Source organism: Trichosurus vulpecula, chromosome 1 (assembly GCF_011100635.1).
Source record: "Trichosurus vulpecula isolate mTriVul1 chromosome 1, mTriVul1.pri, whole genome shotgun sequence".
NCBI lineage: Eukaryota > Metazoa > Chordata > Mammalia > Diprotodontia > Phalangeridae > Trichosurus > Trichosurus vulpecula.
The window spans coordinates 104,252,873-104,269,555 of NC_050573.1; the positions used below are offsets into that span (position 1 = coordinate 104,252,873).

A 16,683-nucleotide genomic window follows, 5' to 3' on the forward strand; every position below is an offset into this window, starting at 1 on the left:
TGTTTACATTTCTGGTGTGATCAAACAATGACAGTCAGAATACCTAAATTATTCTTAAACAAGGTTACCAAATGCAGCATTTGGAAGATAATGTAAAGGAGAGAGTAAAAAAAAATTTTTAATCTCGGTCAATTTTTCTTCTTTTTTTCAGTTAAACATCCTATGTGCCTTGCCACTGGTATAACAAACTTTCCATGAGTGGCAATTATAAAGTCGGTGTGTTTGGGTACGTGTACAATATTTCAGAACTGGATTATTTAAAGGATCAACAAATGTTCAGTAAACTCTGCTATAGGCTCCTATCACATAAGAATATTTAGGAAATCATGATTAGGAACAAAATTCACAGCCCATATGTATTGCAAATTTACTCATTCTCCTAAGCAATCTGAAAATACCTTTAAAAAGTTTAGTTTTTCTAATGAGAATATGGCTCTGTTGTTGACAGACACCTCTATTTTATAACAATTATTTTAATTTCAGAAAACATATCCTATATATAAACATATATATACACACACACAAAATTTTAAAAATCAACATTTCAATCACTTTGCCAATAAAGAAATAGGGAAAACATATATTTGAAGCCTAAGCTAACATTTCTCTTTCAAAAATTCATTCTGTAAGTTCCATGCCTTAAGAGCTTTGCTTATCACAAATGATTTTTTTGAAAATAATTAATATTTGAAAGTAAAGTTCACTCACCTATTGTTTGAATAATAGCATTCTGGACAATCTTCTCATCATTATCTTTGGTGCTTGTGCTTACACTGATACTGCCCATAGAGCCCCGTCTTTCACCAGCTTCAAATTCAACACTGAGACGTAAATGCTTCAATAAAGTGTTAAATACTTCCAGTACTGTGGGGCCTGTAAAGCATCATGTATAAGAATAGATGTTCTTTTCCAATATTTAGATCTTAATTAAAAATTAGAACATTTTGCACACTTCTCTTTAGAGATGCTGGGCTAAATTCTAAATACATAAAATCTTAGTTGTCTGAAGGAATTGGAAAAAAAAAAGTTAAGTTCAACCAAATTATCCATGAGGTCAATGGATATGCCAATCAATCAATAAGCATTAAATGGCAACAATATACATCAAATGTTATGCTGGGAGCTGGCGATAAAAACACAAAATTGCATTCCTTCCTTTCCTCAAGAATCCTACATTTTGCTAGAGTAAAGGTTCTCAACCTTCTTTTTATCATGGACTCCTTAAGCAGTCTGAATAAGTCCAGGGACAGTCCCCTTGTCAGAATAATATTTTTAAAACATAAAACACACAGGATTACAAATGTAACCAATTATTGTGAAATATAATTACAAAACAAAAACAAAATCTATATTTGTGGATCCCAGATCAAGAACTCCTGTGGTAAAGGGATATAACAGAGTCACAGATGAGTAAATTCAGGACATGAATAAAATAAATACACAGTGATGATAAAATACCATAAAAATTTATTAAGAGCCTAATGTTTTACCAGACACTGTACTAAGTGCTAGAGATACAGAAAGATAGTCATTGGCTTTGAGGAGCTTACAATAGCTGAGTGGCTGGTGGTAAATGAAGAAATTCCAGGTATTTTGAGCCCTCTATAAAAAGGCCATGACAGAAGTTTTTTTTCTCTGTCTTCCAGCTCTCCAATTTAGGAAGCAGAAGCAACTAAAGTTACCAAACTTAAAAAAGTTACCAACTAAAGGTACTAAAAGAGGGGGGGGTCGGTGGTGGGTGGGGGTGTGTGTGTGTGTGTGTGTGTGTGGCAAAGGTGAAACAGTCTCCAGGATGATAACCTTCCTAGTGATTAGCTTATCCTGGGTTGGAGGGGAATGGTGTGGGGACAGGGGAGGAAGAGATGTGTTATGGTGAAGATGATGACAGAGTCAAACCAGAGAGACCAGCTGGTGGAATTTGCCATGGGGAAAGAGTTACTAACAAGAGGGGGAATCAGGAAATCCACCACTTAGGCATTTATTAAGTACCTATTATACCAGGCAAGATACTGTGATATACATAGGATATACAAAGAAAAAAAAAAGTCTTCAAACTCAAAGAGTTTACATTCTATCAGAAAAACAACGTGCATACATATACACAAAATATACACAAAGTAAAATTTTTAAAAATTCAGGAGGGAGGCATTAATGGTGGCATTTCAAAGGAAACTAGGGATTTTAAGATGCAGAGGTAGAGACAGTGCATTCTGGGTTTCATGAACAGTTTGTACAAATGTAACAGAAGATCAGATGGAATACTGTATGTAAGGAAGAGCAAAGCCAGTTTTGGCTAGAAAGGTAGATCAAAGCCAGCCTGTCAAAGACTTTATTAGAAAAACTGGAGGTTTTCTCACCTACAAGATTTACTGCCTTGTGACCTTGGGCAAGTCACCTTATCCTCTCTGAGCCCTAGTTTCCTCATCAGTAAAATGAGGGGGCGAACACAGATGAAATCCCTTCTACCTCTAATAAACTTACAATCCTACAACTTTAGATGGTATTCTTTTTGTCCAGAAATGAAAAGGTGGACTCATAATTGAACTGATAGAATTCATTCTATCTAAATATCTAAAGTTGAATAATTAATGGGAGAAATGTGTAGCTATTGTTGCTATAAATTAATTTAATAGGAGAAACGTGTTACAATGGAAAAATCATTAGATGAGAAGTCACAGGACAAGGGTTCAATTCCCAATTCAAGACGCTTAAACTCAATGGGCTTCATTTTCCTCTTTTGTAAGAGTCTCCACTCAGCCGTACATTGCTTCTTTACAGAAGTGGAGGACTACAGATACGGAACACTGCATGTAATTTCTGGCATTTTTAATGTGTTGATTAATTTTATTGATTTTTTTTTCTTTTTTTATGTTTTGCTATAAGGAATGGTTTTCTGACAGGAGGAAGGAGGATGATAGATTAGGAAATATGATGTTAAAAAAAAACAATAAAAACCAGAAACACCTATTACCTGCCTGCTATGTACAAGGAACTCTGCCAGGAATTGGTGAAGGGGAGAATACAAAGACAAAAACTAGAGAGTACCTGACACTAAGTGGCTTATTTTTTATTTGGGGGAAAGAAATATAACATGTATAGAGACAGGTAAATATATACATATATGTATAAACGTAATTTCAAAAGCATCGGAGCATTAATAATTGGGAAGATCAGGAAAAGCCATGACTAGATCTTTGAAGGAAGGCAGTGGTTCTAAGAGGCAGAGGTAAGTAGAGAATGCATACGAAGACAGAGAGAGGAGAAGCTAAGTCTAGAATGGATAATAGCTACTATGGCAATTTGATTAGATAAGAGGATGAGAAAAAGCTAATAATACAAAATAAATTTAGAAAGGCAGATGGAAGCCAGATCATGAAGGTCTTTAAATGACAAGCTTAAAAACTTGTATGTCATCTTATGCAAAACCAATGAAGATTTTTAAGCAAGATAGTGAATTGGTTCTTGTTGTTTAGTTGATTAGTCATGTCCAACTCTTTGTGACCCCACTGGAAGTTTTCTTGGCAAAGATACTAGAATGATTTTGCCATTTCCTTCTCCAGGTCATTTTACAGATGAGGAAACTGAGGCACACAGGGTTAAGTCATATGCCAGGGCCACACAGCTAGTAAGTATCTGAGAATGGATTTGCACTTCAGGGCCTCCTGACTCCAGGGCTGGCATTCTAACCACTGTGCCACCTACCTACCCCATTTTGCTAGATCTGTGTTATAAGAATATCAAGTTTAGACCTGTGTAGAAGCTGACAGTAAAAGGGAGGAGAGATAAGGGATAACAGCCTGAGGAGATGATAGTCTGAGGGAATGACAGGGTTAAATGAAGTTAAATGAAGTTTATAGTTGGTAAGGAAAGCAACCAGTGGTTAAAGAGAAATCAATAAGTACAAAACAGGGAATGATCAAGACTATAAACTTTCAAGGAAGATGGGAGTTACGAAATCAAAAGTACAGAGGGTTTGGTTTTGGAAAAGAACAAGCACCTCTTTATCAGAGACTAGAATAAAGGAAAGAAGGATGGGGGACCACAAAGGGCAGTTTTGAGTTGTTGAATAGGAAAGGGAAATCATTTACTAACATTATTAGTAAAGTAGGAAGTAAGGTCTCCTGATGAGGCAGTAGGAAGGAGGCAGTAGAAGAGATATGAGTAGAGAAAAGGTATGTTGTGAAATATGAGGTAAGAGTCAAAGAATAAAAAGAGTGTGGGAAAAAAATGAGTATATCCAATTGAGACTAAACATGATCTAATAGAACCTGTTAGCACGATGGCAAAATTGACTTTCAAGCAGTATTTAAGACCAGTGGAATTAAACTCAAATAGAAATGGGACCACTATGCTATACGTAATTCAAGTAAATCAACATTTATTAAGCACATACTACAGGCCAGGTACTGTTCTAAGTGCTGGGGATACATGTAAGAAAAAGAAAAACAGTCTCTGCCCTCAAGCAGCTTACAATCTAATGAGAGAAGAAGCTGGAAAGGTTCTTCTATCTGCACAGGGAATCTACCACTTCCTAATAACCAGCCCCCTCAGATAAGAAGACCTCAGACCAATGGTTCCCAAATGTACTGAGTCTTCCATCTCCTTCTTGGCATAGCATTATCACCTGAGGAAAGGCTGTTTGAGGACAAGCTGGGTATCTTAAATCAACCTCAAAGCAACCATTTCCATCTGTACCAGCATAAGTCACCTTCCACATCCTATTGCCAGACTAATCTCCCACCTGGGATGCGGAGAACCTCCGATGGAAAGAACAACCTGCCTTCAACTTCAGGCCTCCCATCTCCTGCTGTACCTCTTCTTTGAGGGTAGAGGAGCAGCATCTCCATTCAAAAACAAATGTTCTCACACCTGGTCACACCCTTCACATCTCAGTGACTTCTGAACTTCTGTAGATCATTATCCAAACCCTATTTCGCACACCACTACCACTCAGTTCCTCATTTCCATCTCCCTCAACCCTCTGGCCCCAAATTTTCAACCTAACTCCACTCAACCCTTCCACTGTACCCTCTGGAATGTCTATTCCATTGGCAACAAACTTTCCTTCATGTTAAATCCATTCCTCTCTCACTACTTCTATCTATTAGCTCTTAACGAAACCTTGCTTTTCCCTGATGGCAAAGCCTTCCCTGGCTACCCTTTCCAGTACTGGCTGCACCTTCCCTCATTCTCTTAGGTTCACTGGTCAAGGCAAAGGAGATGAAATACTCCTTACTCCCTACTGCTACTTTCAGGTTCTCCTCTTTCCTTCTTTACTCAATAACCTCTCTTTCTTTAAGGTTTATGCTCTTCGTATCTAGCACTCAATAAAAATCCTGGTAGCTGTTTTCTATCAACTTCCTGGTAACTCCTCTTCCCTCCTCAATGACTTCAATACCTAGATTATAATTTTTCTCTCCTCCCTAACTCCTGTCCCCGAGGAGCCTTCAACATACCTATTAATTCTCCCTCCAACACCAAGTACTCAGTTCTTCTTGTGAACCTAATTGCTTCCCAAGCGCTATTCCTCCACCCCACCTCAGCTACACACAAAGATGGTCACACCCTGGATGACAGCAAGGCTGTCACACACAAATATACCACCTCCATGTTCAAGAATTATGAAACCCCCTTATCGAGCAACAATCTATTGGCTTTTCACCTTTTCCTCTGCTTTCCCTTACACAATGCTACACTTAATCCACACTGAGAACTCTTAATTCCTTGGCTCCTCAACTCTCTTCCAGGCCACCTCCCCTACACTAGCCACTATCTCCTCTTCTCTTCAACTTGGCTTAACCTTAGTGAAACAATTCATCTCTACACTGTCCTCCTCTCTTGAATCTCTAGCCCCCTTATCCCATCACCGATTATGCCCAGCCAAGCCTCAGCCTTGCACTACTCCCACTATTCCTTGCCTATATATCTACACACTTGCTGCTGAACAAAGGTGGGGAGAAAATCATGTCATTGTGACTAGGTCTACTACAAATCTGTGACCTAGCCTCATCTGGGATTTCACTGCTGCTAGGCAATCCAACTATACTTCCACTATCAACTCACTATTCCACTCTACACAATGGCTCTTCCAAAACTTTTCATCCCTCTGCAAAACTCCCATGACTCCCCCTTCCCCTACTGTCTAAGTTGGGAATCTTGCCTCCTATTTTATAACAAAAAAAAAAAAATCAAAGCCATTTGCCATGAATTCCCTCTTCCTCTTTTCCTATCACTCAGGTGCCTTCTTCCAATTTTCTCTCCTTTCTCCCTGTTTTACATGATGAAGTGGCCTTACTCCTTACCAAGGCTAACTAACCCCTCTACTTGTTCAAGTGACTTCATTCCATTTTATCTCCTCCAACATATTGCCCCCTCTGTCATTCTAACAGTATCATTTATTTTCAATCTCTCCCTCTCTACTGGCTCATCATCCACTGCCTACAAAAATACCCATGTCTCCCCTATCCCAAAAAGCCCTCACTTGGTCGTTCCATCCCTAACAGCACCCTATTTCTCTTTTATAGCTAAACTTCTGGAAAGGCGTATCTACAATACATGTCTTTACTTTATCTCCTCTCACTCTTCTTACTCCCTCCCTTACAATCTGTCTTTTGGCCTTATCATTCCACTGAAACTGCTTTCTCCAGTTATTAATGATCTCTTAGTAGCCTTTTCTCAATTTTCATTCTCCTTGACTTCTCTGTAACTTTGGAAACTGTTGATCAATCTCTTCTCCTTGATCCAATCATCCTGGACTCCTTATTATCTGTCACCCCCACCCCTATATCCAAGCTATTGCCAAGGATTGTCAGTTTCACCTTTGCAAAACCTCCAGAATACACCCTGTCTGCCCTCTGTAATTGCCACACTCTAATGCAAGCCCTCATTACCTCATGCCTGGCCTGTTTTAATAGCCTGCTGGTAGATCAGCCTGCTTCAAGTCTCTTCCTAATCCAAATCATTCTTCATTCAGCCATCAAAGCAATTTTCCTAAATAATACAGTATCTGTCATGTCACACCATCCCCCATCCCCCCATATACACAATCACTAAACTCCAGTGGCTTCCTACTGACTCCAGGACCAAATACAAAATGCTCTGTTTGGAATTCAAAGCCCTTCACAACCTAGGCCCTCCTACCTTTCCAATACTCTTATATCTTACTCAACAGATATACTTCAAACAAATGATACTGGCCTCCTAGCTGTTCCATGAACAAGACACTCCATCTCTCAACTTTAGGTACTTTCTTTGGCTGTCCCCCATGCTTGGAACACTCTCCTTTTACCTCTCTGGATTCCTTTAATACTGAAATAAAATATCAACTTCTACAGGAAGCCTTCCCCAACCCCTCTTAATTCTAGTGCTTTCTTTTGCTTACTTTTGCATCCTCAGTGCTTAGCAGAGTGCCTGGCATATAGTAGGTGCTTAACATAGGTTTCATGAATTAATGAATTGAAAAAGAATGGAAGGAGCCCAAAAGGGTAGCCCAGTGAAGGGGCATCATATTCTGTGGAGTTGAAAGCAGGTAGAACTGCAGATGGAAAGTGGAGTGAATTTCTGCCCTCTGTAAAGGAAAGCTTTGGGAGGAGTTTAGTATTCTATCCTCCAACTCACCAAGAATCAATGTTAAAAAATTGCCTTTACCTGTAATTGGAAAATAAAATACTATTAAAATAAAATTTAAAAAAGAAATGATTAATGTGATGAATACAGAGAAGCATAGGAAAATCTACATGAACTGATGCAGAGTGAAGTAAACAGAGCCAAGAAGCCCCAACAATTCTGCTTTTAGTCACTCAGGTTAGAAACCCGAAGGACATTTGTGACTCAATTATATTACTTAATCTCCAGGGGCCCTTAACCTTATCAATGGCACATACACATGCCTTCCTCCCACATTTACTCCCTACTTTATGGTTTCACTTTTACCATGCTAGTTCAGACTCTCATTACCACTCCAGAATTAATGTAAGTTTGTTTCCTTATACTTTACCCTTCACAGACCTGATGTCAACTCACTTCCCTGCTCAAAATTCTTCAAATTTTTCATTATCTATAAAATCCAAATTCCTTAGCCTGATATTGAGGGCTCTCCAGGATGTCCCTACATCACCTTTCTCAGCTATATAGTCCATTACTCTGCTAAATTACAGCCAAATTGGCTCCCTGAAAGTCTTAACCTTTTATACCTTATTTCTGCTCATACAAAATTGTCTCTCCCAGACTGTCATATCCAACAATTCTTAACTACTCTCTAAAGCCTAGACCTGGTGCCATCTTTTCCATGAAGTGTTCTCTAATCTTCTGCCCCCTAACAAAGTGTGATTTCCATCTTCTAAATTTTATAGCAATTATTTGTACCTCCTATGTCACATTCTAATATCTCTTGTTCTACATTATAAGTTCCTAGAAGGATTTTTCTATATTGCCTACCACAAACTGTTCTATATAATAGGTGCTTAATATTCATTGAATTGATAAAAAGTTTTACTAGAAACAAAAAATGAATGACTATTTAAATTTCCTATTTAAAAAAGTGTGTGTGTGTGTGTGTGTGTGTGTGTGTAGGCCAAGCATAACAACTTACATTAAAACACTCAAGATAAAAACAATGCATTATAATCAAGTCTCTTCTCAGAAAACCTTTTCATATGCTGCTGATCCAACAAAAAAACCCATTGAACATGAGTATACTTAATATTTCTCTTAATATTGCTTACCTATAGATCCTTTAGCAGCAATGGCAACTGCTTCTAGTAGAACCTGGATAATCCCTGCTCGAACACGTGGAGAATCTTTTTTCCGAGCATCAAGATGTCCTAGGGTCTCTTGGATCACATGGTGAGAATACTGTGCCTAATAAAGATGAAAAAACACCTGACATGTAAAGGACAATTCTCTCTCTTATTCTTTAAAAACTATTTTACCTTATCAAGGGAATCTATTACAAATTTTCAATTTAAACAGTTTTCTACTTTCCACATTTAAGAAAAGGTGCATTTTTAATTTATCACATGGAATGTTGAAATTACTCTCATTATGTTGATTATATTTGTCTCTAAAATACAATTAAGTTTGATGCGTCACTATTATTCAAATACTGCCTTTCAAGAAAAGTGAATAATATACGAAACATAGCAGAAAGACTATGGTTTTGGGAAATTAAAACTATTTATAATATTTAGGCATTCACGATCTAAGAACATCTAAATGGCATAGTGGATAACATGCTAGACTTGAAGTTAGAAAGAGCTGGTAGGAATCCCATTTCTAGCACTTAAACTGTATGACCCTGGATGAATCATCTAATCTAAACCTCAGTTTCCTCAAGTGTAAAATGGAAATATTAACTGTAGTACCTATACTTCAGAGCTTTAAGTGGAGGATTAAATGAACATAAAACACGACATAATGGCCAATTGTTGTTATACCACACAAAGACAGACAATATCAAATACTTAAAAATGAATGTAACAGATAAGAAGTAGCATGATACAGTAGAAAGGGCATAGGATTTGCAGTCAGAGGACATGGGTATGAATCCCAGCTCTGACATGTTTACTACGTGTGCCTGGGTGACTGTCAACAGATAGTGAATGAAATCTAGACTGAGGTCAACAGTAAAGGATTAAAGTCTACACATGTTCTCTACAAGATAATTAGTACAATATTTAATCAACCATATTAAGTTTGGGGTAAGAGTTATCCAATGATATGTGAAATTGTTATGACATATCCATCAAAAAAGTATATATTTAAAAAGTACTTGGAAGATCACTTAAGATATGAGTAGGAGTTAGGTGGAAAAAGAAAACAAAAATTGCTTGAATGTTTGACTTCTTCTGCCAGAGCCACCAGGGTTCAGAAACTCCAGAAATATTTCTAAGCCCCTACTGGAGCAAAGAGCAATGACAATATTCTTGCACTAAAGGAGCTTGAAATGTTTATTATCATAACAAGTGCTTGCTAATTCTCTACTCCCAACATGGTAATGAAGATATCCGACATTTACAAAGGGTCTTTAGGATTTGCAAAGATCTCTATCCAATATTACCTCCTTTGATCCTCACACTAGCTGTGTCAAGTATGCATTAAAATTATGATGAGTCTTTTTGAATGATGAGACAAGTAAGGTCCAGGAAGATTAAGTGACATACCCTACAACACAGAGCTGGCAAGTGACAGTAGCCAGCACTGACGCTGGGCTTAGCTGAGTCCATCCAAGCATCTACTGAAGCAAGCCCCGCTACCTCTCATAATGACTTATGTAAATGAGGAGTCTACTGTTTTAATCAATCACAACTTTGGACTGGCAAAGGAGGGCCTTGGCTTTACCTCTCTGAATCCTGTTTCCTACCACACTCAGCTAGAGCATCACCTTCTACAAATTCACACACATACACATGCACACATATACACACATGTACAAACATATAATCATATAAGCATGCATAATTACATAAATACAGTGTTTCGCAGTCACCCATCTCTTCAAAGAGAGGGGGAAGAGAAATTCTTATCTTTGGGGACACTATGCTTTTTTTCCCTCCTTTTTTTGTTATAGAGGATTGATCTCTGAGGCAGGGAAGGAGGGATACATTAGGAAATATAAGTGATGTTAAAGTGAAAGACATCAACAAAAATTCATTTTAAAGAGAAATGCTATGGAATTATAAAAAAGTTTATCTAGTAAATCACAGACATGATTCCCATACGATTAACTTACATGGCAGTCTTACCCCTGTAAGTGGACTGATGTTTGATAAGTGATTACGAAAAATAAAATAAGTTAGAGATCAACTGAATGTGACAATAAATGTCCCATACAAGATGTATGAAAGCCTTAGAGTAATTTTAAGCTACTCTATATTGAGTCTTCTTTGCTGAAGATTTAAATGGGATTTCCTGAAAACCAATGTTACTCAGTAATTATAATAAAGTAATTAAATCTTACCTGAATGGAATACATTATAATTTTAAAGCAGTAGACTGCAAATTCATTGGGATCCCAGAGATTATGATTATCTAAATGTCTGTAAGCAAAAGAAAAACCCAATTCAGCATGATCAAGCCTCACAAATGTCAGTATCTTTTTTCTTTGATGAAGAACACAAGCAGCCAAAGTACAGTAAGAACTCCAATTATTGACAATCAACCTTTAAGAAAAAGGCAAGCAACCACAACCAAAGAATACAAAGTTCATATCCCTTCTCTACTGCCCCTCTTCCACCTCTATATTCAAGTAAAAACACTGCATTTTAAAAGAAGAAAGGTTAACTTGACAAAGAATTCACTTATCTGGAACACTGCAATCCCCCAAAATGCTACATATAATACCACTCTACTGTAAAATTCAATATATATTTAGGCTTTTTTCAAACTGCTACAAAGCACAGGATATTCAATAATAGTGCTCTCATTCCCAATACAAATAATTCCTACATTTCACATACAAACTAAATTGTCACTTCCAAAAATGAGAAAACTGTGAAAATTAACTCAAAGAAAATGTATGTTATATAGTCTTAATTTCAATTTGTCTATTAGAAAGAAAACCAACTCATGCAAAGGCTACCAGGTTACCACTTTGCTATCTTTAATGCAATGACTCTCACTTACTTAAAAACTAGGGACAACTTACATGATTGCAACACAGAAACAATGGAAGCTTTCCCAATATGCAATGATGCTCAATACAACCATTATTATTTTGATAAGCTAGATATTAGACATATATAAAACTAGAAATAATAGTAAGACATAAAACAGTAAGGTAGTAAGAACTGTCAAAAAGGAGGCAATATTATTGATCCATAAATGGAATGATAGCAATTCAAAAACAAAACAGGATAATACATTCAGCAAAGGGTTAAAAAATCTACAAAGCTTAATTTCTGTATATTATCGAGAACAAGGAAGAAACAGAAAGAGAACATTTAAAAGGAAAAATTATGTTAAATATATTAAATTTATTCTATTGCCAAATTTCTTAAAAATAAAGACAAAGATATTCATTCTGGCTTCTATGGGAGAAAATAATGGAAGACAGAAATGTGAAAATATAGAAAAACATGAGCTGAATAAAAAGGTAATCATGTTGGCGACTAAGGGGTGCTTAGACTAGTGAAGCAGATCAGACGTTGAATTTGGAGAAGGGAAATTAAGGAAAATTTGAAGGAAAACAGGCTTAGATATTAGTACAGATTCTATTGGTGCTTTGAAGGAGGAGAAAAAACAGGGATAATTAAGGTATCTATAAAAGAATTAAGGGGGATATGAAGGAACTATGAAGAACTAAAGAAGCTTAAGCAGGACAAGGAATAAAACTGCAGAGGAAAACAAAAGTGAACTGGCAAAAACGAAATAAGGTAACAACTGGAAAAAACTGGGACAGTAAAGATATCGGATAGATTTCTTTATCAGATTTAGTAGATTTAGGTAGATATAGTAACATGATCAAACAGGAGGTTGGTAGGGTAGGGTTATGGAACCGAGAGTAAATAAAGTTAGTTCAGTGGAGTAGTCAAATCATTAAGAGGTGATAATTGGTTATAAAAGTTTTAATCAGCTATTTAGCATTGAGATGAAAACAGTATGAGTAGTTCAAGGGAAAAAAAATGAAAATTTCAAATAGTATAGAACAGGTGAAAAATCATGCAGTGACTTACACCCAAGTGTGACATCTCTTCACACTCCAAGATGATAAGAGAAATAAACTATAATGAAACTGTTATAACATCAAAAAAAAATTACAGATTGCCAGGTTAAGAACTTCTGTCTTGAGAGAGAAACTACAACCAAGGAAATTATTATTTAGGAGTTACTTAGTCACCATTTAGGATAGAATTCTTTCTTCAAATGTCCTTTATTGATAATGATTTCTGATGTACTATAATTGGTTATGGATGAGTTAAATATTTCTGCTTTTCTGAATCTGAGTTTGATACTTTTTTAAATACCCCTAGCACATGTCAATTTTGGTAAAGAATCCACATAAAGTTAAGAAATACATGTTTTCCTTTCAATTCCCATTCATTTCAATCATTAGATATCTATCAAAGCTAATTTTTAAAAAAAAATTCTACTCAGGTCCTTAAGTACTTTCTTTTTATGTTTTTGTTAGATTTGTGTAGGTCTGAAAGGGATTCACTGAAACCCAAAACTAGGATAGTTCTGAAGGATACTTCTTGAAATTCAAGCCCCATTTCCTTTAAGTACTTAGGTGATAGGCAATTCAATGCATGTGTATTGATGACTGACTTTATTATTTATGAAACAATTAAGGATGATTTAATGAGCATAATAATTTATCTGTTTATCTCTTTCAATAATGTCTACCTTTACAGTGGCGTGTGGCAGAGGATAATCAATTTCTACACTTGCTTTTTTGAATTCAGAAAAAATTCTGTTCTGACTCCACATTTTAACTATGTCAAACTTTATGGCTTATATGTTTTTCTAAAAATCAGAATTTTGCATTCTGCTTTCTAAGGTCACGGTGTTGTTATCTTTTACTTAATGGATGTGTTCATATCATTCACATTCACAGTTATCATTACTGATTTTGTTTTTCTCTCCATCATATATTGTTTTTTTTATTTTAAAATTTATTTTAAACAAATACAAAATGAGAAAAGAAAAAAGAAATTGCCATGTACACAGCAGAACATAAGAGAGGATTCAATATAAAACAATAAATTTCCATTTCATGAAAACCCATATAATAAATACTACACATTGTTTTCAAAACTGCATGGCTTTTTTTTTGTTGTTTTGCATACATCCAGATTTTCTTTTGTTGTCTCCTGAACACCTTTTACTTTATTTTTCCCCTCCCTTACCTGCTGCCCCTAAACTAGGCTAAAATTAAACATTGATAAATGTACACATATACACAGATATCTATAAACATACACATATATACACATATATACTCATATACATATATGTAAGACCATACTATGCTTATTTTCACTTATCATCTGTTTCTTTGAAGGTTGGTAGCATCTTCCTTCATAAGTTCAAGTACTTACATGTTTTTCTAAATCAACCAGCTCTTCTTCATTTCCTACACCAGAGCAATCACATCCTGAAAGAATGTCTATGAAAATTTTTTCTCCAATTTTCTGCATTCCTTCTATTCTTGGCTGCATAGGTTTTATTTATGCAAGAAAATATTAATTTAAAATGATCAAAATTATCCATTTTATACTTCAACATTGCTCTCACCTTATAATACAGTTTAAGACCAGATACTGCTGAATCTGCTTCTTTTGCATCTTTTTTTTCCCCTGGTTTCTTTGAAGTTTCCTGATCTTTTATTTTTCCAAACGTACTTTATTTTTTTCTACCTCAGTAAGATAATTTTTTAGTAATTCAATTAGGACGGCATTGAATAAACATATTAGCTATATGAAATTGTCATTTTTTTATTATACTGGTTTTACCTACCCATGAATAATAAATATTATATCAATTATTTAGATCAGACTTTATTTGTATAAAAAGTGCTTTATGTTTATATTCATATAGTTACTGTGGCCCTTTTGGCAGGTATAATCTCAGGTTATTTTATACTGTCTAGTTATTTTTAATGGTTTAAAACAATAATGAATAATATTACTGACACAAAATAAAGTTTCCCTGTTTTTCTCTTTTGATTAAATCTATTTTAGCTTTAATTTTGTCTGAGATAATGATTACTACCTGTTTTTTTAAATAAATTTTACTCCAGCCCTTTATCTTACTGTACCTCTCATTTTTATAGCATTTCCTGAAAGCTGCATTATTGAATTCAAATTTTTAATCTCGGGGCAGCTAGGTGGCGCAGTGAGTAGAGCACCGGCCCTGGAGTCAGGAGGACCTGAGTTCAAATCCGGCCTCAGACACTTGACACATGTACTAGCTGTGTGACCTTGGGCAAGTCACTTAACCCCAATTGCCCTGCCAAAAAGCAAAAAAAAAAAAAAAAAAATTTTAATCTGCTATCAGTTTCCATTTCATGGGTAAATTCATCCCATTCACATTCTAAGCTATAATTACTCGTTGTATATTTTCCTGCTTCTTCTTCTTCACTATCCTTCTCATCCTATTCCTATACCTCCTCACTCCTCTGCTTTACCTTGCCCTATTCCTTAACCTATCCATCCCTCTAAGAGACCCTCCCTTATCCTCTTTCACCCTACCCTATCCCCTTGTCCTCTTATTTCTTTCTAAATTTAGAAGATTTTTATACCCTTCTACATATATATGCTCTTCCTTCTTTAACCCATTCCCAATGAGAGTAAGATTCCAGCACTACCCGCCCTCTCCCCATTAGCTTATTCTGTTTCAATTTTTTTCCTTTTATGCCTCGTTTGTATGAGATAATTACTCCTTTTATCTCTCCCAGTTTTTTTTAAGAATCACCTCATCATACACATTTCAGACCAAGCCTTTCTTACAAACTGCACAAATAATGATGAGTTAAATTATATATAATTCAAATTTTTAAAAAAGAAGTTAACTGAGTTATACACAATAAAACAATGAGTGGGGGAACCTCACCTTTCCTCTCTGAAAACTAGATAAATCTAATAAAAAATAAACAAGATAGAACTTACGGAGGTGAACAGAATTTTAGAAATGTTAGATATGATGAACCTTTAGAGAAAACTGAATGAGGACAAAAAGGAATACATCTTTTTCTCACTAGTTCATACTAAACTATATAAAAAAGTGAACATGTATTACAACATAAAAACCTCACAAAGAAAAGCAGAAATATTAAATACATTTTTTCAGATTATAAGGTAATAAATATTATACTCAAGAAAGGGCAATGGAAAGATAGATTAAAAGTTAATTGGAAATTAAATAAGCTAAACCTAAATAATAAGTGAATCAAATAACAAATCATAGAAACAATTATTTTCATTAAAGAGAATGGTTACAATGAGAGAGCATACCAAAATTTATGAGATGTAGTCGAAGCAGTACTAAGGGGTAAAATTATGTCTCTAAATCAATAAAACAGAGAAAGAACAGATCAATGAATTGGGCATGCAACTAATAAAGCTAGAAAAAGAACAAATTAAAAATCCTCAATTAAACACCAAACTGTAAATCCTGAAAATCAAAGGAGAGATTAATAAAATTGAAAGTAAGAAAACCATTAACTAGTAAAAACTGGAGCTGGTTTTATGGGGAGAAAAACAATAAAATAGATAAACCATTGGTTAATTTGATTTTTTTAAAAAAGGAAAGAAAACCAAATTACCAGTATCAAAAATGAAAAGGGTGAATTCACTACCAGTAAGAGGAAATTAAAGCAATTAGGAGCTATTTTGCCCAATTATATCCTAATAAATCTGACAATCTAAATGAAATAGATAAATATTTACAAAAACATAAATTGCCCAGAATAACAGAAGAGGAAATAGAATACTTAAATAACCCCATCTTATAAAAAGAAACCGAACAAGCCATCAAACTTTCTAAGAAAAAATTCTCCAGGGCTAGATGGATTCACAAGCAAATTCTACCAAACATTTAAAGAACAATTAATCTCAATACTATGTGAACTATTTGGAAAAACAGGAGGTCCAAATTTCTTTTATGGCATAAATATGATGCTAATACCTAAACCAACAAGAGCAAAAACAAAGAAAACAATAGACCAATTTCTCTAATGAATACTGA

At 35.3% G+C, this 16,683-nt stretch overlaps 1 protein-coding gene across 4 annotated transcripts in view; it reads right to left on the bottom strand.

Moving 5' to 3' along the window:
• The window catches only part of EFR3A (EFR3 homolog A), a 154,125-nt gene that overhangs the window by 67,214 nt on the left and 70,228 nt on the right, over positions 1-16,683 (bottom strand). For all 4 annotated transcript variants that reach the window (XM_036755090.1, XM_036755071.1, XM_036755080.1 and 1 more), the window contains 3 exons: positions 10,958-11,036; positions 8,724-8,859; positions 709-873 (listed from right to left, as the gene is read on the bottom strand). In XM_036755090.1, coding sequence (XP_036610985.1) covers positions 709-873; positions 8,724-8,859; positions 10,958-11,036 — 380 coding nt within the window. The remainder of the gene's footprint in view (positions 1-708; positions 874-8,723; positions 8,860-10,957; positions 11,037-16,683) is intronic.